At 37.6% G+C, this 23,262-nt stretch overlaps 2 protein-coding genes across 2 annotated transcripts in view; one reads left to right on the top strand and one right to left on the bottom strand.

Moving 5' to 3' along the window:
* Nucleotides 1-23,262, top strand: part of slc12a7b (solute carrier family 12 member 7b) — a 335,443-nt gene that overhangs the window by 147,626 nt on the left and 164,555 nt on the right. The gene's annotated exons all lie outside the window — the stretch shown is intronic.
* Nucleotides 1-23,262, bottom strand: part of sspo (SCO-spondin) — a gene marked incomplete at its 5' end in the record, with an annotated part of 88,796 nt that overhangs the window by 18,348 nt on the left and 47,186 nt on the right. Inside the window, 30 exons of the mRNA XM_083557720.1 lie at nucleotides 805-975; nucleotides 1,553-1,749; nucleotides 1,911-2,049; nucleotides 2,345-2,461; nucleotides 2,661-2,822; nucleotides 3,982-4,245; nucleotides 4,342-4,388; nucleotides 4,524-4,660; nucleotides 6,206-6,327; nucleotides 6,569-6,724; nucleotides 7,811-7,987; nucleotides 8,197-8,367; nucleotides 11,928-11,974; nucleotides 12,161-12,313; nucleotides 13,027-13,270; nucleotides 13,838-13,972; nucleotides 14,155-14,322; nucleotides 14,985-15,194; nucleotides 15,504-15,668; nucleotides 15,925-15,954; nucleotides 16,099-16,319; nucleotides 16,509-16,654; nucleotides 16,833-16,999; nucleotides 18,917-19,066; nucleotides 19,985-20,205; nucleotides 20,328-20,427; nucleotides 21,149-21,346; nucleotides 22,117-22,287; nucleotides 22,790-22,990; nucleotides 23,149-23,195. Of these exons, the coding sequence (XP_083413846.1) occupies nucleotides 805-975; nucleotides 1,553-1,749; nucleotides 1,911-2,049; nucleotides 2,345-2,461; nucleotides 2,661-2,822; nucleotides 3,982-4,245; nucleotides 4,342-4,388; nucleotides 4,524-4,660; nucleotides 6,206-6,327; nucleotides 6,569-6,724; nucleotides 7,811-7,987; nucleotides 8,197-8,367; nucleotides 11,928-11,974; nucleotides 12,161-12,313; nucleotides 13,027-13,270; nucleotides 13,838-13,972; nucleotides 14,155-14,322; nucleotides 14,985-15,194; nucleotides 15,504-15,668; nucleotides 15,925-15,954; nucleotides 16,099-16,319; nucleotides 16,509-16,654; nucleotides 16,833-16,999; nucleotides 18,917-19,066; nucleotides 19,985-20,205; nucleotides 20,328-20,427; nucleotides 21,149-21,346; nucleotides 22,117-22,287; nucleotides 22,790-22,990; nucleotides 23,149-23,195 (4,634 nt within the window). The remainder of the gene's footprint in view (nucleotides 1-804; nucleotides 976-1,552; nucleotides 1,750-1,910; nucleotides 2,050-2,344; nucleotides 2,462-2,660; nucleotides 2,823-3,981; nucleotides 4,246-4,341; nucleotides 4,389-4,523; nucleotides 4,661-6,205; nucleotides 6,328-6,568; nucleotides 6,725-7,810; nucleotides 7,988-8,196; nucleotides 8,368-11,927; nucleotides 11,975-12,160; nucleotides 12,314-13,026; nucleotides 13,271-13,837; nucleotides 13,973-14,154; nucleotides 14,323-14,984; nucleotides 15,195-15,503; nucleotides 15,669-15,924; nucleotides 15,955-16,098; nucleotides 16,320-16,508; nucleotides 16,655-16,832; nucleotides 17,000-18,916; nucleotides 19,067-19,984; nucleotides 20,206-20,327; nucleotides 20,428-21,148; nucleotides 21,347-22,116; nucleotides 22,288-22,789; nucleotides 22,991-23,148; nucleotides 23,196-23,262) is intronic.

Below are 23,262 nucleotides of genomic sequence, written 5' to 3'. Positions count from 1 at the left end.
TTGTCAATAGTAAATAAATCTTGCCATAGTGCCTCCTAGTGACATCACTACCCCAGGCAAGCAATGCGCAAAGTGCAACTAGCCGTCCATGTGATGTACAAGAAAGCACAATTGGTTAGACCAGAACATTATTGTCCTCTTCACCATGGTGTAGTTCCAATTCTCAATAGCTTATTGTAGCCACTTTCAGCAGTGGACAGGGGACAGTATGGGCACTCGTACAAGTCTGCAGCTACTCAGCCCAATACACAGAATTTTCTGCCCCCTTTCTATCAAAGCCAACATTAACTTTTTTTTTCCATGAGTTCGGACCAGACAGGCCAGACTTCTCTCCCCAAGCACATCAAAACACATTGGGTGCCCATGTCCCTGTCACTGTTTGTCTTTTCTTGGTCACTTTTAATAGGTACTAACCACTGCATTTCAAAAACACCCCACAGGACATGCCATCTTGGAAATCTGTTATCTATGGCCGATCAGTTTAGGCATCTACAACGAATTTTAGAATATGTTTTTTAAGTTGTGTGTGTCTGTAGTAAACATATTGGAATAAAAGTTTAATTCTTGTCTTTGAAAGAAGATAAATAAAAGTCAATAAAATTTACTAGGCTTAATCCAAACTATCAGTTCCTTCACTGCAGCATTGAATTATTTGAAGGAATAAATTAATAAATACATGTATTACTAAATGACTCCATAACTAGATTTGTTGCACTCTTCAAAGTCAAGGTATGATGATTATGTGCGTATGGAAATCTGTGCATATGTGTATATAAAGAACAAATGTATGCACATTCATCTCACCAGGCAGACAGCTGTTGGTGTTGCAGGCAGTGTGCTGCTCAATAGGAGTTGAGCAGGCCACTCCACCAGGCTCGGGCATCTGTAGAATAGTCTTCCTGCGCACTGACACTCCTCCATTACAAGATTCGCTGCATTCACTCCAGGAGGACCACTCACTTAGCACACAGTCAGCTAACAGCACACAACACTAAATCAGGGCAGAACTTTACCCTACAGTTTTTTTAAGTAAATCTATCGAAATATATTATAATAAGATCAAATGGATTGATATATTAATAACTAATAAAAGTGGTAAAAAAGAAGTAAAGAAGTAAATGGCTTTGGGAAAAAATGTTGGGGGGGAAAAAAGCAGTGATTTTCATCTTATAAACAAATGTTTTATTATTCAAAAAATCTGTTAATTTTCTCTTAAAATGTAACATTTCCTTAGTTTAAACATTTAAAATGTTTTCTATGTTTTATTGTGAATAGAAAATGGATTTATAGATTTGCCAATCATAGCATTCTGTTTTAATTTTTATTTTACACAGCATACCAACTTTTTGGAAACGGGGAGGTATATAGAAGCTCCTATCACCTAATTCCTTCAAATAAAAGAAAATTGGATGAATGAGAACTAATGACATTATATATGTCATTAGTTCTCATTCATCCAATATAATATATACATATATTATATATATATACTAATAACATATATATTGTATTTCTCTGCATGTGTGTGTCACTATAGACATTTTAAGCAGACCTGGACATGCAAGCAACGTGCAGTTCTGGATCTGAGCGGTCTCCTCACAGCTTGGGCCACCGGGTGTGTGTGCACAGGAACGTGTTCGTGTTCTTTGTCCTGTCCCACATGACAACGAGCACTCACTCCAGGAACCCCATGGCCAATATATGGGGCAGGGCCGGTCCGTACACACCAGTGACCCATTCACACACACACTGTAGACATTAAACGTTCACAAATTTAGCTTCAAAATCAAAGATTTAGGAAGGTGCAGTAAATATTTGCTAGATGGAATACAGTCCTTATATCATTACATGTGTAGGTACCGAATCCATATGTTTGTATTTATATATATGTTCTTATCTTATGTTCTTACCAGGTGTTGCACTCGACAGTGATATTCTCTCCAGGTGTAAACTCAAGTGTGCTATTCTCTGTAGGAAGCCCACAGCGACATGCTGACACTCTCACACACTCCTTGTCCTGCAGCAACCACCCATCAGGACACCTACAACCTGCATACATATAGATATAATAATAATTAAAAAATTAAAAAATATATAGAATTAAACACTTCATTGGATTTTGGGTAACAAAATCTGTACTGTCTAAATGATATTACTTTATAACATCCTAAAATGTAGAAAAACTTAAGGAATTCTTTTTACAAGTTTGAAAAGCTTTTACAATGCAACATTCCGGTGTGTGTTTTGGAAACTCATTATTGAAATTAACTGAAATGCATAACATTTTTATAAGAATGATCAAAAGTTGGATTTACTGTAAATATACAATATGTGGTGGTTGTACCTGGGTGGCAGACCCCCTGCAGACACTGCACATGCTCCCAAAGATCCGTACAACTACGAGGACACTGATTGGCACAGGAATCCTCATAGACCCGCCCTCTATCTTCACAGCGTTCACCTGTGAGCCGACACGGAAAGTCAGTAAAATCAATAACATTTTAATTTTAATAGAACAATACATCTGATGTGTGTTTGACATATGTGTATGTGATTGTGTATGTTAAGGTGTATGCACAGTTAAATTTTTGCACAGTACACACATCCTTTCACTTGTTTTTATACAGAATGCATGTCTGTGTATGCATGTTTGTTCATACTTGGACAGAGGCCGGTGTTGCAGCTCTGTGATTGGCTTTGCCGTCTTGTACATTGTGGTCCAAGGTATGTTGCCAGGGCTGTTCTTTCACGCTGACGGAATCCTCCACTACATGGATCCTGACAAACACTCCATGACCCCCACACACTCCACTGACATGGGTCTGCAAATGACAATACATCAGTGTCACACACTTGAGCATGGACAGTTTTTTGCAATACCCCTCATAAATTTTTTTATTTTCCCAAATAACCTACTGATACAGAATTTTACTGTACAGTCAGATTATGTGAGTTAACAGTGTTAAATCTTGTTCATTAATAAAGCATTTTTATGAAAGAATATAAGGAATAATTCAAACACATGCATTTTCAATAGAATCTTCTCCCATGTTGTTCGCAGCATTTCATCTGAAAACAAATTTTCACATTCCTCTACACTGGCTTAAGAACATCAATCCTGCTCAATTTAAAACATAATTATGACAATTATAATTTTGGAACAAAAAGGGATGTTTAGTGGCCTAAGAACACCTCTAATACTGAAGAATTCTGAAATTCTTTTTGACCATATTGTACTGTATATATCTGTGAACAGTATTAAACTGTAATGGGTTTCCTTTTTGAATGCATATAAATCTTATTATATAAATGCATATACATTTTATAAGTACTTTATAAGTACTAAGACAATTTGAAGAAAAAAATAATAAATGATTAGGCTTATGGTTGCTTTACTACAGCACCTAACAAATTCCAAAATCTTCATCAAACCTGACACTCAATGTTTGAAGAAATTACACTCAGGTGGTAACTGTTTACTTAATAAATTCTCATTAACAACGTGATCTTTGAGGGAAGATCTTTCTGTCATTTTGATGAAAAAACCCAATCTGAGGGAACAATTTCGTAGTGGTTGTGTGGGCTTGATATTGCACTGATGCCACAAAACCATCAGAAAACCTGTGACCACAAATCTAGATAATAGCTCCTGTGTTTGATGTGTAAAATTAAATACTAATAATTTCGATTATAACATTTTCTCATATCTATCACTGGTAAAATCCCATTAGGATTTAAAAAATATTTTTTGGAATGGGAAAGGTTTGCATAGAGAGAAAGATAATTGTAATTTTTGTTATGAATAAATAGTAAAGTATAAAAATAATCAATAAAAAAAAAATATTTATCATAGTTACTATTAATGCAAATATATTTTGACTTACTATATTCACTTTATCCACCATAAATCAAATATTGTGCAGATGTGTTCATTAGGCAAATGCTGGATTGTTCATGTATACTACTGTGTATGATGCTCACCTTTGCACACGTCAGATTGGGGGCAGATCCTCTCTTCCTGAAGCGGTTTGGAGCACTCCCCTTCGCTCTCACTCACAGGCAACCCAGTGTCCACATCCAGACAAGTTCGGTAACGTCTCTGAACTGATACCAGAGCTGATTCAGGCATTACTAGGACTCTGCCAAAAACTTCACCATCACCAATGGGAGAGTCAGAGTGGATGAGTGAAGAGGAAGGAACACATGGAGAGCATGGGGTCCACTCTGACCACTCACTGAGAAACACTAGCAAAATAAAAAAACGTGAGTGTAGGTAAAAAAAACAGAGCTCTTTTAAGATTCATAGAAAATGGATTTTTAAACATTTTAAAATGTTTATACCTTCACATTCTCGAGTATCACACTGCAATGACCCATTATGGCATAAACTAAAATAAAAAAGTAAATATTGCATATTACATTACCATCCATACATCATTCATACATTATCATATATATATCTTTCTCTTGATGTTTTCAATTAAATGACAAGTGAAGTAAAAGCTGGTTGAGGATGGTCTTACCATGTGCTACAGTCAATACTGAGAACTCCGCCCTGTGGGACAGTGATAATGATAGGTGAACCTGTGTCCTGATGGACGAGGTGAACACAGCCACACTGTTCTGGAGGCACACATGTCCCATTCTGTTGCAATAGACCCTGCAGGCATCCAGAGAAACATGGAGTTCTTTGTGATAATTAAACAATCTAATACCAGCAAGCAAAAGCAGAAATGTCAGACTGTATTCTGGATTAAAGAGAAATACTGATATTTTGTGTTTATGCTAAGTAGCCTGCTTTGTGCAATGATAAAAATAACCAAGTAAGGTTGACAGGCTGACACCAAACTCATATTCTTGGAAATAAAATGTGAGGTGATTTTTTTTTCAGGCCTACTCCCTAACAACCATATGTGTGAATTTTACTGAGAAAAGACCAGAAGAAGGGTCAAACTTTCAAAAATTTTCATATTTATACATGATCATATTGAACCTACTGTAAACACACAGTTTGTATATTATTATATTATTTGGATACAGTAGAGCTGTTGTCTAGAACACTATCTAGTCTAAGACCAGATCAAGTCACAGTGAAGTGTTAAGGGGATCAAGGTCATGTCAAGATTGAAACCAAATAAAAACCACACTGAGCAAATTTCAAGTTTTCTGAAAGTACGTCTTGTCAATTGACTACAAAAACATTGTTTTCTTTTTAACATTTCATGTTCAAAATCATATTTAGTGAGACCAGTGCCCGAGTTTAAATGCCAATAAGTCTGAGACAACATCCAGAGCTGACCTCGGCCCTTTTATATACTGTAGTGAATTTTAATCCATGGTTCCTCATGAAAATTCTTCCTTGTGTCATCTTATGGAGGATTTTTCTTTATTGCTGCCTCTGGCTTATCCATTAGTATCCAAATCTCTGGATTTTCTGTAAACCCACTTTGTGCTGATGTTAAAAGCTTTATGGCATTTCCCAAAAATGTCACTAGATGGATTAGCTATGCCAAATCACCTCTTAGGGTGAATAAGTGTGATAGGATCCACAGTGATCACATCAAAGTGTTTACTGAAGATAAATGAATTAAATAATAGGTTTCTCCATTATTTCCTTCCCTCACAAAAAAAAAAAAAAAAAAAAAAAAAAAAAAAAAAAAAAAAACACTCAGCCCACCATCTTATAATATTTTCTTCTGGCTCATGCTCCGTTCTATTTCGAGTCTTCTTCAATTCTTATTGGAATATTCTATTTTTTCATGGACATTTTGTTAACATGTAATATTCAGATCAATGAATCATTAATGAATGGATCAAATACATACAATCATGCGAAGTAAATTTCAAACCCCAGCCATAAATAGGTATAAATCAGATCAGTTTATAAAAATGCAAATTAAACACATTTAGAGCTTGATGTAAAAATATCTCTCTTCTGCCGTTAATGAACTGTACAAAAACTACTGCATCCTACACAAAATATTCCTGGCCTTTCCATGACTTTATGTGAATTAGTAGGTTTTTTTTTTAACCCTTAAATGAGCTCAGTGCAGATAATGCAGATCAAGTTTTTGAGGCTGAGAAACACAGACTTTTTGCAGGTCAGCACTTTAAATCCTACACATTTAAAGAGGCAGCTTTGCTGTAATGAAATGACTTTTGGGAATGTTCTTGTTAATTGAAAGGTCAAGAAGGTTATACTGACCTGAGGGCAGTAGCAGCCGTCTGTACACCCTGACTGCCCTGCGCATGCGTCCGCCTGCCCTTGCAATGCGCACTGCTTCTCACATGGAGAACCACAGTCCGGCTGGAACGGTTCCATACATTCTAAATCACAAACACACACACACACACACACACACACACACACACACACACACACCACAGGAGAAGGACAAATGCATTTGATAGCAAAGGTTACACACTATATATATATATATACATGATTCTCCATATGGATAATATGGTGAGATATACATTTGGAAAAACAGTTTTAGTGTCTTTTAATTATATAAATTATTATTATTATTTTTTTTGAGTCTCACACACACAAAGACAGTAGACTCACCCTGACAGTTTTGAGGTGTGCAGGTTCTGCTTTGCTTCTCAATCCCTGTGCATTGCTGCACCCTGGAGGCCAGAGACAGTGGCACGCGATAGCGCTGCTGCCACTGAGACACACAGGAACACAGTGTCCACTCACTCCACTCAGACATGGGACAGTCTTTATGAGGGTAGAAAATAGAAAAAAAGAAAAATAGAGATCAAATAAGAGTACACTGGCTTGTGCAACCGTAATGGCTAAGTTCTCATCTTGCTTTTTTTTTTTTTTTTATTATTATGCTAAATATAAAAATAAGGTTAATTCATTCTTGTAATGATCATGATTATTTTCTGAATTAGTATTGTGTTGGTTTAAAATTAATTAAAAAATGTTATATTGTAAGTGTATTTAAAAAAAGGTATGTCATGATACCTACAGCCTTAACCTGTCAACAAAGAGCATTTATATCAAAAGTTTTGTCCAGCCAGGTTTTAAAAACTGGAAACTATTTTTTTGTAATTACACGAGATGTCATTTATTGTCGCATACTAAAAAGAATAGTGTTGAGCACAAATATGTGGTGATATCCACGTTACAGGTATTAGAAATGTATCTTTGGATACTTAGTAAGCCACTCTGAGGAGAAACATCCAGACACGACACGAGAAAGAAACTTTAAAAGGAAACAGGATCATCCTCTTCTGGGTGACACCAGGAAGTGGGATTATAAATAAATCCAGCATACAGGTGTAGAAGTGTAACATCAAACAGAATTACATATGTTGAAAGATTATAGCCTAATCTAAATATTAAGCTTTAAATGGTTTAAATTTACATGTCTTCTGTTGCTATTTGCATATTTACGTTTGCTGCAGTGCAGTGAACCGTTTGGGGAAATGTGAATTTCATATTTAATAAGTGAATTTCCACACGAAAGCATACATTTGCATACAAAATGAACATACAGTCTTCTTATATGCAAAGATGAAATGTCTGGTTTTATAAATTTTTTTAACTGTTTGAAGCCTTAACATGTGTAGAAGTGTGTAGAATGCACAGAAATCAGAAAAAGGGCTACAAAATACTAACATACTTTATCTGTTTAATTCTTGCTCATTTTCTTGCTCATTGGCTTAATATAAAGACCATGAAAAGCTTTATATTTTGCCACTGGAAGTGCAAAACTTAGGAGGGATAGTTATATGATACCTACCTAATGTCAGTATATTCTATTTTCTTCTGATTATATCTATGGTGCCCACTCACCTGGGCATGGCCTCTTGTAACACAGGCGAGTTTCCTCGCTGTGTCTGTCTGTCTCTATGGAAACAGGGCAGGCATGATCACCTGCCTCTTCACACAAACAATGCCTACGCCTGGACACCACTCCAGCGCCACAGCTTCGTGAGCATGAAGACCAGCTGGACCATGGACACAGATCATCTAAGAAAAAAATACATGTAATAATACATATTTCTTGAAAAATAACACTGTAATCAAATAGATAGATAGATAGATAGATAGATAGATAGATAGATAGATAGATAGATAGATAGATAGATAGATAGATAGATAGATAGACAGACAGACAGACAGACAGACAGACAGACAGACAGACAGACAGACAGACAGTGTTAAAATGACTTTTTTACCAAGACAGGGAGCATTATGGCAGCGCTGTGTTACTCTCTCTGCCCCAGGACAGTGAGTGCCATTGTTCCGAGGTGGAGGGTTTATACAGGCCCGAGTGCGGATCTGATTTCCTTGACCGCATGTCGCAGAACAGTCAGACCAGACAGACCACGGAGTCCATCCTCCATCCACTAAAAAACAAAATAATTTTTTTTTGCTTTCTTATTTACAAAATTAACATCAGGACCATTGGAATTATTTTGATTTTGACTAATATTCTTTGCAATAGATATTCATATCTGACAGGTTACATCCTAAGGTAGATATTCTGTGCACATACACTATATGAACAAAACTACTAGAACAAATCAATTTTGCAGTCATAAGTGTTTTTTTCCCAAACTGTTGAAGGATATCATTAGATGGGGTTGCATGAAACTTTCCCTTCACTTGAACTAGAAGACCCAAAGCTGTTCCTGCATTAAAATTGTCCTGTGCACAAAATGAGCTCCATGAAGATATGGTTTACATAGTTTGGAGATAAAGATCTTGAGCGGCCTGCTGCAGAGCTCTGAACTCAACACTACTGAAAACTTGTGGGTTGAATTGGAACACTGACTGCACACCAGGCACACTTGTATTTTTTTATTTTCTTTCTTCTTCTTCTAGTCTTGGCCGCTCCCATTAGGGGTAACAGCAGCTTATTCATTTTCATACTACTCTGTCCTCTACATCTGCCTCTTTTAAACCAACTACCTGCATGGCTTTCCTCACCCCATCTATAAACCTCCTCCTTGGCCTTCCTATTTTTCTCCTTCCTGGTGGCTCCATCCTCAGCATTCTCCTACCAAAATACCCCATGTCCCTTTTTTTTTGCATATCCAAACCATCTCAATCTATCCTTCCTTATCTTCTCCAAAATGACCTACATGCACTGTCCCTCTAATAAACTTGTTTAAAATCTTATCCATCATCATCACTTCCAATGAAAATCTCAACATCTTCAGCTCTGCTACCTCCAGCTCCACTTCCTGTCTTTTACTCAATGCCACTGTCTCTAAACCATACAACATCACAGGTCTCACCACAGTCCTATAAACTTCCCCTTTCACTCTTGCAGATACTCTTCTATCACAAATCACTCCTGTCACTCTTTTTCACCCACTCCACCCTGCCTGCACTCTTTTCTTTTTACTTTGCACTTTTTGATCCCAGATACCTGAACTCCTCCACCTTCTCCACCTCTTCTCCCTGCAACCGCACCACTCCACTGGCCTCCCTTTCATTCACACACATGTACTCTGTCTTACTCCTACTGACTTTCATTCCTCTTTTCTCCAGCGCATACCTCCAGCTCTCCAGGCTCTTCTCAACCTGCTCCCTACTCTCACCACAAATCAAAATATCATCCGCAGACATCATAGTCCATGGAGACTCCTGTCTGACCTCGTCCGTCAACCTGTTCCTCACCACTCCATCAACATTCTCAAAGCAAATATTGCGTCTGTAGTGCTCTTCTTTGGCATGAAACCATACTGTTGCTCACAGATGATCACCTCTTCTCTCAGCCTGGCTTCCACTACTGTTTCCTATAACTTCATGCTGTGACTGATCAACTCTATACCCCTGTAGTTACTGCAGTTCTGCACATCTCCCCTATTTTTTAAACCAGGGGAGCAGCACACTCCTTCTCCATTCCTCAGGCTTTCTCTCACCTTCCAAAATCTTGTTGAACAATCTTGTTAAAAACTCCACTGCCATCTCTCCTGTCATCAGGTCCAATTGACTTTCCACTCCTTATCTTCCTAATCACTGCTCTCACTTTCTCCTTACTAATCCTATCCACTTTCTGCTTCAGCATCTCCGCATGATTCAACTCTCTCTCTCTCTCTCTCTCTCTCTCTCTCTCTCTCTCTCTCTCTCTCTCTCTCTCTCTCTCTCTCTCTCTCTCTCTCTCTCTCTCATTTTCCTCATTCATCAGCTGCTCAAAATACTCCCTCAATCTTCTCAACACACTCTCCACACTAGACAACACATTTCCATTTCTATCCTTTATTGCTCTAACTTGCAGCACATTCTTCCCAGTTCAGTCCCTCTGCCTGGCCAATCTCTACAAATCCTTTTTTTTCCTTCCTTGGTGTTTAACTTCTCATACAGCTTCTCATATGCCTTTTCCTTGGCTTTTGCCACATCTCACATGCCCTCTTCACATGCTGCTGCATCTCCTTGTACTCCTGCCTACTTTTTTCATCATTTTGCCAAACCCAATTCTGTTCTCCAACCTCTTTCTCCTTATACTTTCCTGCACATCCTCATTCCACCACCACATTACTTTGTCTATCTTTCTATTTCCAGATATCACACCAAGTACCTTTCTAGCTGTCTCCCTTATTACTTCTGCAGTAGTTGCCCAATCATCCAGCACCTCTTCACCACCACCGAGCCCCTGTCTGACCTCTTCCCTGAATCCCACACTACTGCCCCAATCACCATTTTTTTATTCCTAAGTACACTTCCTATCATATCAGCTACCTCTCTTACCATTAGTACCAACATTTATAGTACCAACCTGAACCTTCACTCTCCTACACATCCCCTTTCCCTGCTGTCTCTGTAGACATCTTCCTCCTCTCGTTCTCCACCTTCGGCCAACAGTAGCCCAATTTCCACCAGTACCCTGTTGGCTAACAATACCTGTGGCGGTCATTGGTAACCCGGCCTTGACCAATCCGGTATGAAATTCTGATCCGCATATTTGATTTGGCACATGTTTTATGCTGGATGGCCTTTCTAACATAACCCCCCCACTTCCACCCCCACCCCCCATTTATGTGGGCTTGGGACAGGCAATAAGAGTACACTGGCTTTGCAACCATAATGGCTGGGTTCTCATCTTGCATTTTTATTTTTTATTTTTATTATACTAAATATTAAAATAATGTAATTCATTCTTGTAATGATCATGAATATTTTCTGAATTAGTAATGTGTTGGCTATAATGAAATTAAAAATGTTGTTACAGTGGTCCCCCGGTTATCGAACTTAATTCGTCCCTTAAAACCGTTCGAAATCCGAAATGTTCGAAAACCCGGACCTAATTATCCCATAAGAAATAATAGAAAACCAATTAATCCATTCCCGAACTCCACCAATACCCAATAATGAACCATTTTTTCCTGTTTTTAGCCGTATTAATACTGTCAGGAATCCCCGTGCCATGCCCCCTTCGGTGGCTGTCATACCTCGGTGCTTCAGGGAATGCCCTGTTCCTTTGCTCATGCGTGCCCCGCCCACATTGAGCTCATCGCAATCAGGCGTCCTTCGTAAAGCACGTGAATATTAATTATGGACTGCCTTTTGCCGGATTATCCCGATCTTTGCGGGTATTTTGTGTTGGCTCGGTAAAAGTATAAATTAACAACTTTACAAGAGTAAGATCAAAATGATTGCTGTACTTACCACTAAATATCACTAATATTGTTCACAAACAGAAGTTGCGATAGATGCTTACTCAGCGATGGTTGAAGCGGAAGCAGTTTCTTCCCCTCGCGCTGGGTTGGACAGCGTGGGTGGCGTCCGATAACTGGAACTTTGTTCGTTCACCGGACCCAAATTTCGTTTGGAAAACCGTTCGCTAACCGTAATGTGTGATATCCGAGCCGTTCGATAACCGGGGGGGTCACTGTATATTGTTTTTAAAATTGATTAATCTTAAAGGTTAATTTATTAATTGCTTTTAGAGCATACGCACCTCTGCAGTAAATATCCTGGCAATATTCTCCTTCTGGAATGCATGTGCTGAATACAAAAACATAAATACAAAAACAACTAGGATCATATAGCACATAACAAAGTATCCATGTGTGTGAAATCTTTGCATGTGCATACGCCAAAAACTGTTTATTTACAGAGCTTTATATATATAAATAAATAAAATATGTAATAAATAAATAATATAAATCTACGCACATATTAATAACTCACCATTGTTTACATTCCCCTTCTAACCATGTGTCACCAACAAACAGCGACTGATTGCCATGGAGACACAAGGGAGGGCAGAGACCTGGGTCACATGGCTTGCGTTGAACTTCCTCGAACTGACAGTCAGCATCAGGAGCATCGGGAATCAGTGACCTGAAACGGTAATGAATTTCTCAGCATTCATCCATCCAGTTTTCAGTATGTTCCTGTCAATCACCACATTCATAAACTATATTGCCAAATGTTTGTGGACACCTGGTCATAAGTATGTGCTTTTTTGATCATCGCATTCCACATTTCCTAATTTGCTCTTATAATTCCCTCTACTCTTCTGGGAAGATGTTTCAATAAATTTTGAAGTGTGGTTCTGGACATTTCTGCTCATTCAGACACAAGGGTATTAGTAAAGTCATGTACTGATGTAGGTGAGGGTGAGAAGGTCTGGGGTGCAGTCAGTGTTCAATTCATCCCAAAGGTGTACGATAGGGTTGAGGTCAGAGCTCTATAGCAGGAGATCTTCCACTCCAACCCATGCAAAGCATATCTTCATGGAAGTTCTTTGTGCACTGTCATGCTGAAACAGGTTTGGGTTTCCTAGTTTAAGTGAAGGGAAAATCTTATTTTACTGCATCCAAAGACACACCTGATTTTTTTTTCTTTCCAACTGTTATCGCAAACCTGAAGGCACACATTTGTTTGTGTGCCTTCAGGTTTGCGATAACAGTTTGAAAGAAAAAATCACAAATGGCTGAGGAAATCAGGTGTCCCAATATTTTTGTCCTTAAAGTGTACCTACACAAGCTACAGCTTTCATTCATCATTCTCCGGTTACAACTTCATCAAACTCTCTCTCTTTATTACTTCACCTGAAGCGTGTTCTATGTCCTGCCCCACAGCTAACACTGCAGGAGGCCCAGCTGGACCATGAGCTCCAGGAGCAGCTGGTCTTTCCTTTACAGGTGAAGTTGGTGCAGGAGAGCACTCCGTCTGCACAGCTGCAGTTGTTGCAGTCAACTTGGTGCTGGCTGCCTGCAGCCCAACTGTGCCCGAGTGTATCTACACAATCACACTGCCACAGCTTCACACACACTCCATCCTGCTGCAGCTCACCTACATACAGACATGAAAACTGATGACAATGCAAGTAACATCTAAAATGGAAAGACAATCATAGTAATCATATATATAAAGACAATAACTGTCAAGTACCTGTTTAAAGTAAAATAATTTATAACAGTATTACTGTATAATGTTTTTTTTGTGTGCAAGTTTTTGTATTACTGCAATTATTCTGTGTTTTACACATGGATTAGTCCAGAGAACAATACACACACAATGGGATAAATATAACTAATCATGTGGTAATGTTTTTTTCGAAAGAGGTTTTGAGGTTTTATGTTTTAGGGGTTTTTACAGGTGCTTTACAGGTGAGCTTTAAAACAGTCAGGGTAATATTGTAAATTTTCTGATATGAAATTTTTATCTATTAAGCTCCTACTGTAATAGATTCATAAAAAAATTTATTTGGCATCAATACAATTTTTCTTTTTCGAGGTGAGCTATAATATTTAGGGGATATCAGAAGTGCAAATGAAATATGATACAATCACGTCTTATTAATGCTAATATCAAATTCGTATATGTAAGTGTCAGATCATCTTATCCATGAGGGCATACCCTGAGGGCAGCGGCAGCCTGGCTGGCACACAGTATTGTCCTGGCACTGAATGTCTTGCTGTAGGTCGGAGCAACGCTGAGGGCACTTATTGGCACAGGGAACAAACTCCTGACCCTGTGGGCATCCGTGCGCATCTGGAATGTAAAAATTGAGTAAACAGCACGACATATTCGACTGAATATTGGTTATTGTATAATAGTATGAATACTTAAAACTGTCCTCCATACAGATCTGAGAAATGTTAAGTGGAAAAGTTCTGCCAACTGTTAAAACATTTAAGGCAAAAAATCTTAATAAGTGCATTGGCAAGGCATACCACATGGTTTGGTGTTGCAGGGTTTGACCTGGTTCTTCTCTCCAAGACATTTAAGTCCACCATTTTTGGGTGGAGGGCTGGAGCAGGAACGAGTGCGAATAGAGCGACCACCCCCACAAGACTTATCACAGTGTGACCACGGACTCCAGCGAGACCAGCTCCCATCCACTGAGAAGAAAAAGACAAAAAGGGCTGTAAGGCTTTCATTTTAAATAATGGTGCACAGAATCCAACTGGTCCGTGCACCATATATATATATATATATATATATATATATATATATATATATATATATATATATATATATATATATATATATATATTATACTTTGTGCATGGTTCTAAATATAATTACAAAATACAATAATATTATAGACTTAAAATTAATGCAAATTCAGAATATACCACATCTAGTATATTTCTCTGTTCACACTGCATCCTTACATTATATGACTCAAATCTGATGAATATTGTATATAAGTTTGAAGAGGAAAAGAAAAAAAACACAGTTACATATTTTGTTACAGAGAAAAATCATGTCCACTTTTGCCAAAATTACCTTTGGATTTGAGACGGCTAATTATATTCAGTCTTTGTTGACTCCAATATTAAGTATTGACCAGCATAGATAACATTATATTTTAGATAAAACTAGCAGATTCTGCCTTTTGCTTTAGTATTGGACTAAAGCACCCACTCACAATTAAAAAATATGGTATAATTTTAAGAAATACAAAGTCTGCATTGACTTATACAGTACGTAAATAGTTTAAACACTACAGGAGACAAAAATAAGCATTGTTAACTCAGTAATGAGTTGCCTGTCTCACCTCGGCAGGCGCGGATGTTGCAGAAACGGTTCTCCACATTGCCATCAATGATGCCTGAACACCAGGTTCCGTTAATCCCAGGAGCAATAAAGCTGCGGAAGCGCTGCTGCTGACCAACACCACAAGATCTTGAACACACGCTCCACTCCCCCCACTCTGTCCACGAGCAGTTCCTATGGGTACATGACTCATCCACACACACTCCACCATCTCTCAAACAACAACAAAGCCAGCTAAGTTCAACAGTGTTCTCATGCAGACAAGAGCTTATCTGCAGGTAAGAATATCTGTTTACTGAGTCACTGAAGCTTGAAAAGTCAAATCAATCTTTAAACATGTGCCAACTGATAAAACTGCATCTATATTCAAATTGAGATCGATCCATAAAGGTGGATTCAATAAAGGGGGCATTAACAATATTATAAACATTTAAAGCTAATTGCATTTATTGGCTGTGCTAAACAGCACTTCTAGTTGATCATTTGAGGAGCAGAGTGTAGGTAGTAACTATATGTTTACCAGGACACTGAGGGAGGTTGCAGACTTTTCGTTGTCTGTTTTGTCCTGTGCATGGTGCTTTGATACACTCTCTTTGACGAAACTTGACCGCAGGGTGGCCTGCTTCATTGCAGGATTTAGAACAGGAACTCCATGTTGTCCACTGGGAGAAACCCAAATCCTCATCTAAAGACAGACAGAGACAAAGAAAGAAAGACATCTTAGAGAGACTTCTGTCTTTATATATTTGGCTTGGCTTAAACTAATGTTAAATAGTACACCGTTTTTATTTGCTACAGTTATTCATTTGACCCTAGGTGTGTGGAGTGGGTGTATATGCACTAGTCTCCGGATTCTGCATCTCCCTGACCAGGAAGTGGTTACTGACAATGAATAAATTATTATTTTTTTTATACTATAAACTTTGTAACTGTATGATTACCTGATATAGGAGGTTCAATTGTAGGAAGAACTGCAAATAGATTGATTATAAATTAGGCACTTGTGATGATGAGAAATAGTTCAGCAATTAGAAAGCATCTTGCACAGCATAATTACTAGAATAGAAAGTACCATATGAGCTGGGAAATCAGTTATCAAAGAGAAGAAGGCTCACCTGAGCAATCTGGGGTCTGGCAATATGCTGTCTCCAGCAGGTCTCCCACACATTCTTTACCACCATAAGCAGGGCTTGGATTCGTGCAGCTTCTACTGCGTACTTTCTGCCCTAGACCACCACAGCTGAGTGAACAGGGACTCCACGGACCCCAGGGACTCAGACCACCATCACGAGGACAGGGCACCAGTGAACAGTTCCAAAAGCCATGCTCACACAGGCTGAGGAGGAAATCCATAAAGATGAAAGTTATACTGACTTAATAGGCTCAGTTTTTTGTAAAAGAAAGAAGACTTTCAGTTATAAGAGATTTTGTGATTTCTACATGTGCATGTACAATCAGCCACACTAGTTTTGCAGGTTCATACAAAATGGCACCTAAAATTATTCTCAGGTAAGGCAGTTCTTACCAGGAGCTACATTCATGCATCAGCTCTTCTCCAGACCTAAGCTCTGTTCCCATTGTAATGTTGTAAAGATCTGGGGTTAACTCTGGGGTTAAAGATACTCTTTGAAGTGAGGTCAAGAGCTTGTTGTCCACTTGGCATGGACATTCCTACACAAGAGACATTGTCAAACACCATTCAGCCAAATCATCAAACAATATATGGTAAAATAGTCCTTATACTACTTTTTCAGTGCATTAACTAAAGCATCTTCACAATGATTCCACAAATCTAAGTGCATTATGTTACTACTACATCTATTATATCAGTTATGGCTAGTTATGCGACCTGCATGCAGGCTCCATGGTGCTGGTAGGTGTTGGGTGGACAGTGACATCCCTCTTCACATCCCTCAGAGTAACAGCCTTCAAGCCCACTGAGCTGAGCACAGTTGAACGGACAGCCCTCGCCTCTCTCACACTCCCGGTACAGACGACCCGGAGGGCAGCCCACCTCTAATACACACAAGATAATATATAATACACAGATTTTCCTAAATAAATAGATTCTGATGACTAGTGCTAGTGGTACATTCTTTATGTGTGCACAGTCTGATGTAAAATAATAATAGCAGTACATAATAATAAGTTTTTAATGGCGTAGTGAACAGTTCAGGGAAATGCTAGAAACAGTGATACAGTTTTATTTTAAGGCAAACGCATAATAATGACTGAAATGTTTGATTATTTTTTTTTTTATTTCATTATAACTTGATTCATCTGGTTATCTGCCACACCTACTGCAGCCCATCAAGTGCCTGATGACAAACTCATACCAAAACAAAACCAAATTTCCTGTCAAATAACTTGTTAAGACCATTCAAAGATTACTAATTTTTTTTAAATTTCTGGCTTGACCCATTTTCTTATTCTTAGGAGTATACACTGCACATAAGCAACATTTGTCCTTTGATTAGACCTTGGCCCAGTACTACGTATGAATCTCATTTTCTTTGCAAGTTCCTATTTTTCTCAGAGCTAGACCCTGAGAATTAGCAGCATATTTCACAGCAGGCCTTTGGAAATAGCTCATCTGAATTTCTGACAGAATGGGCAAAGACACAGCTCTAAAATGGAGACATTTCACTTTTAAATATGAATGTTGGTGCTGGGTGTTTCAGCAGGACAACCTGGAAGGCCTCTACAATAGGCTGGATGATTAGGCAAATCACGGAGCCAGACACTGCTGCTCTTGAGGGAGAGTTAATCACAAATTCAAACATACATCTGCCACAATATGTGGGAGCGGACGGATATAACTACCTAATTACAGAACCCCATGAGACACAAATGGCTGATTTTCAGGGACTTGAGCTTTAAAGCATGTCTGTTTGCCACAGAAAAAAATGTGTTTTCAGAGAGCAACACTTTAACAGTAAAAAATTTACTCTGCATACTCTAGTCTACAATAATTTTGACCAACAATCTATATGTTCCAATCATTGATGACATGTACTGTATACTATAATATTCTGGCTATTTATTAGACCCATTGTGCTATTTATTCTACAATTTCTGCTAGTTTTTGTGTTTAGTTATAAACGTTTGTATTACATCAATTCAATTTAATCCAATCACCAGTCAGAGAGGCATTAAGAATTATAGAAACTCAATAATTAATGTAATAATGTATAGTGATTATCCTGAGTTGTAATTTCCACCATTAAGAAAAAAAAGCAGAACCACTGGTCATTAACCTCATTCTGAGTGGGAGCATCTTTAATTAAAGTGTTAATTAAAGTTTTGAGAAATGTTGTACTTTAAACCTTGCTATTCTGTAGAACTTGTTTTTCTTTAGCCTTCAGAAAAGAGGTTCAGGCAAGAACAACATTTAGGAAAATGTGGATGTGTTTTGCTTTTGTTGATGCTTTATCAATAAAGTTCTCATCCCCTAAGACGCTTTCATTCATTCTAAGTTTCCATAATGTGCACAAAACTCCATTTAGCCATTCGTGCCTCAAGGTCAAGTTATAATGTATAGTAGATACAGTAACTTTACGACATAATTTGGATCCCTGCACTTACTCAAAATACGGCAAATACTGTAAAATAAGTTCCCTTACATAGGCTTCTCAAAATATAAAACTCAAGGCATAAACACACAAGTATTTAATAACGTACAAAAAGTACATGTTCATGAAATATGTAGCCACTGAATTAAACATTTTTTTTACAAATGCCAACAATCTACCCAAAACTCTTCTTGCGTACGACCTGGTGATTCAGGCTACATAGTTTTTCTTTTTTATAAAATTCAGGTCAGCCAATAACTTTACATTAGTGATATCTATGACTTTAAATGATACTTTCTTATATTCATCATCCTTCTATTTAGTGCATAGATCTTGTGTAGAAATGTAGTGTGTAACTCACCCAGACACACTTGCGTGTTGCAGGTCTTGCTCTGGCGTGTCATGCCTGTGCATGGAGGAGTGCGGCAGGAACGAGTTCGCTTCTGTTCTCCTCCTCCACAAGTAACAGAACACATGGACCATGCCGACCAGTCGTACCACATCCCAGCATCTAAAATTATATATAATCATATAAAAAATTTGCAATTTTAATATTTGAATGATAAATATTTATTATGGTTGCTTATTTTTTTGGTATTTGGTGAATATGTTAGGTATGGTATAATTAAGTCAATCATTTATTATTATTAATTATTATATGCAAGGATTCAAGGTTCTTTATTATATTATATGGAATCTGATATTATCTTTAATCCATCTTTATATATCACAGTGTGATGTTTATAGAACTAATCATAACCTGGAATAAGGTAATTGTATTATCAGTACACATGTTCATATTGTACCACAGTAATACTGAAAGCTAGACTCTGTTCGAAAGATGCTGTTTAATAGTGTATAACAGCAGCTCTGACAAAAACAAAAAGCAAACCACAGGTTCACGAGATATTATAGTTTCTATATCAACTTATATAGGGTCTTATTTGGCAGACTGTACATAAATAGATTCTTATGTGTATAAATATGCATATCTTGAAGAGGTGAAGATTTCTGTGCTTGTTTTGCATTTTTGGATGGAGCCTCCAGTTCCATCATGTTGTAACAGTCAGAATGGTTTTGGGACAATTTAAAATATAGAGTAAGAGGCTATTGGGGAGCATATGTTGATGGTTGTTGTAATGTAAGGAATAACAAGTATGAATTTCTTTCAAGCATAATTCACAACACAGAAACTATAAAAGAACATAAATGTATGATAAATGATAATATGTATGTGCTGGAATAAATGAAACTAAACACTTTAAGATATGCAGTTTGGAACACCATCATTGATTAATTCCCCATAACAGCACCCTCCATCATGCATCGTTTCTGTACTTCCTGATTACTAGTGCACCTCAGATCAAACAAATGTAACTCTAAAAATCACTGAAATGCCTGTAATAATGACCAGTGCAAGCTTACACACCTGTGCAGGCATGACTGTTACACTCCTTCTGCTGCTCACCATCACCACTGCACTCCCTCCCACCTCCCTGAGGAGACGGGTTATTACACTGACGAGTCCGCAGCTTGACCCCACTCCCACATGGGGCTGAACATTCAGACCATAGCCCCCATTGGCTCCACCCACCATCAACAATACAACCAGGAAGTGAATCACAGTGCAGGACACCAGCTTCACATGTGCTAGATAAAAAACAAACAATAAATTAATCAGAATATAACAATGATGCATCAAGCTTTTGAATATCAAAAAATATTATTACTATATATTAGTTTCTATTAAATTTCAGGAGAATAAGGGGTACCAGTTGTTGCAGTCTGTGATGACGCTCTCTCCCGAGTTTGCATACTGCCAGTCTGCCCTGCCTGGCCACTCCCATGCGGTGTTTGTGATATTAAAATGTACTGAAAAATGTTAATAGATTAGTTTAATAAATAATAGACAGTTCTTATGCATTTATAAAGAAGAGTTATAGTGCAGCATTCCAGTGGCATTTTAATTATTTAAATTCAGTTCAGCTCAATTCAGTTTTATTTGTGTAGCGCTTTGAACCATGGACATTGTTCCAAAGCAGCTTTACAGAGATAAAGACGTTATAAAGTTAAAATTTATAAGTTGAATGCCTATAAGTTTATCTTTAATGAGAAAGCCAGTGGTGACTGTGGCAAGGAAAAACTCCCGTACGTACAGTTTTAGGAAGAAAGTTTAAGTGGAATCAGATGCAAAAGGAAACCTATCCTCATCTGGGTGCCAACATTTATTAAGTTCTTTGGATGTTGAGGTGTAGTACAATTAATTATTTTTTAGCTGTGTCTGAAGTCTCTTTGCTATATGTTATAAATGATGTAGGACCTTGCAACTGACTCAATTAACACAGTTTTCAGTATTCCAGCCACCACCACCAAATGTTGACAAACTAATACATTAAGTTGTCTGGTTCGCTATTTATTCTGAGAAGATCATTTCAAATAATAAATATATGGGACGTATGCACTACAGCAAAGTGCTCCACATAGTTCAACAAATTCAAGCACAGTAATTTTTTCCTGAGCTGCTGTCAAAATCATACAAAATACTCTTTAACACACAATATCTTATAATGTCACCCTCGAATGCTTTTCTCACCAGTAGTGCTGTTGTGGAATTTACACCGGCACTCATCTCTGTCCACACACAGGCCATCCTGCAAAACCATGTCACGTGGGCAACCACAGGTCAGACTGCACCCTGGTGTGTCTATACACTCAGTGTCACTATGAAGATCTTCACATGAGCGAGGGCACGGTTTCCCACAAGGCCACTCCTCCTGTTTACCTCCGCAGTCTGAGTTCGGACAAGGAGAAGGATGGGAATAATGAAACAAAGCTTCAATAATGATGGCATTCAAATCATAGTTAAGACTACATTAACTACTATAAATTGCATTCAGTTATTCAGTTAAAAAAATTTATAATGTTTTTGCATATATATATATATATATATATATATATATATATATATATATATATATATATATATATATATATATGTATATATAATTTCTTACAAATAACAAAAGTACTTATTTAAGCAAAACTGATAGCTTGGTGCTGAATTTAGTGGTGTCAGATTGCAGGTTTATAATTAGTACACTGTAAAAATAAAAAATTTTAAAAATTCGATAGTTTCATTTCGATCATTTGAACCTAAAAAACCCTAAAAAAAAAAAAGGTTTTGGTATTTAACAAAGAAAAATATCTCAATGTTTTCTTGAAAATAATATTTATTCTACAGCATTAAAACCATTTGATATGATACATAAACATAAATGCATTAACATTTAAATTACATGACATCGATAGTTTCCCAAACTACAGTGAATATTTGGTATATACCCTTTTTTTAATGTATCTATTAAATAACATACTTAAATATAAAGTGTACAAAAAGTGCATCATATATTAGTTTAGACTTTTCAATTTTGTTTAAAAGAGCCCACACGAGTTCAGACCGTCCAATCTTTTCAGTCTTTTTCCATTTAACATTTGCCCCAAGGTTCTAACCCTAACCCTAACCCTGATGTATGCAGTACACTGAATACAAGGAAAACTGACCTGAGCAGACGGTTTCATTGTCATGGCAACCACGACTTTGTATGGACTCGCCGTGGCATGGCAGACCTCCAAACCTAGCGGGAGGGCTGTTACACTCTCGTTTCCGGACAGACACACCCGCACAGGCATCACACTCTGACCATTTACTCCAGAATCCCCATGAACCATTGACTAGTGAGGAGAAAGACAAACAAAAGCAGTAATGACCTTTCACTTACACTACATAGCCAGGAAACCACACCTAACAAAAGAGTTTTAATGTTTCTACAAAAAAAAACTACATCTTACATAAGAACAATGGTTAGAGTTAATTAAAGCATATGTAGTTAAAATTGCATAAATTATACTGTGAGACTACATTTTTTTTTTCCTAAAAAAATTAAGGTAATCTTACAATTACTACACATACTACACACTTACTACACAATATTAATGGATCAATTTATATACTAGCCTGCTATGAGGTATCTAATTTTGATCCCCTGAATTTTTCAGAATTAAAGGCAAATGTTGATCTTTTTTTTATCTGTGCATTAAGTATAAAACAGATGATTATTGTGGATCCTGTTCTGTGATGTAATTTATTGATAAGGACAGCACCTCACCCATTTGTTACTTTTTATATAAAAAAATGTCCTGTGTCATCAGTGTACGCAGTAGATGTGTGTGTCACCTGGACAAAAGGTGATTGAAGGACAGGGTTGTTTTTCTATCTGTACTCCAAGGCCCTGGTGTTCCTCTTGTTGGCCTGGACACTCTGCCCCTCCTGCCACTAGGACAGGACAAGCACAGCTCCTGTAGCGAGAGACCCACTCAGCACCACACGTCTTAGAGCATGGTGTCCAGCTTGACCACTCACACCAGCCTCCATCAACTGACAACAGAAAAATTGATAAATAGTTTTTTATGTTGGATCTTACCAAAGCTGAAATGTAAAGTTCCTTCTTATAGTAAGCCAGTGTGACTGGAATCAAAATTATATATAAAAAATATACAAACTGTCCTATTTTTGTCAAATTTTGTATGTCAAACCTGGACAGGGGTTGTTGCTACAATTGAGCTGTCCTCCAACACAGGTACTGTAGGCAAAAAAAAAAGCAGAACACATCTGATTTGACAGTAGAATACGTAGTTATTAAAATTTTT

Source organism: Silurus aristotelis (assembly GCF_946808225.1).
Source record: "Silurus aristotelis genome assembly, chromosome: 1".
NCBI classification, from domain to species: Eukaryota; Metazoa; Chordata; class Actinopteri; order Siluriformes; family Siluridae; genus Silurus; species Silurus aristotelis.
The sequence above is the reverse complement of the archived record's forward strand: the minus strand, read 5'-3'. Positions and strand labels throughout refer to the sequence as shown.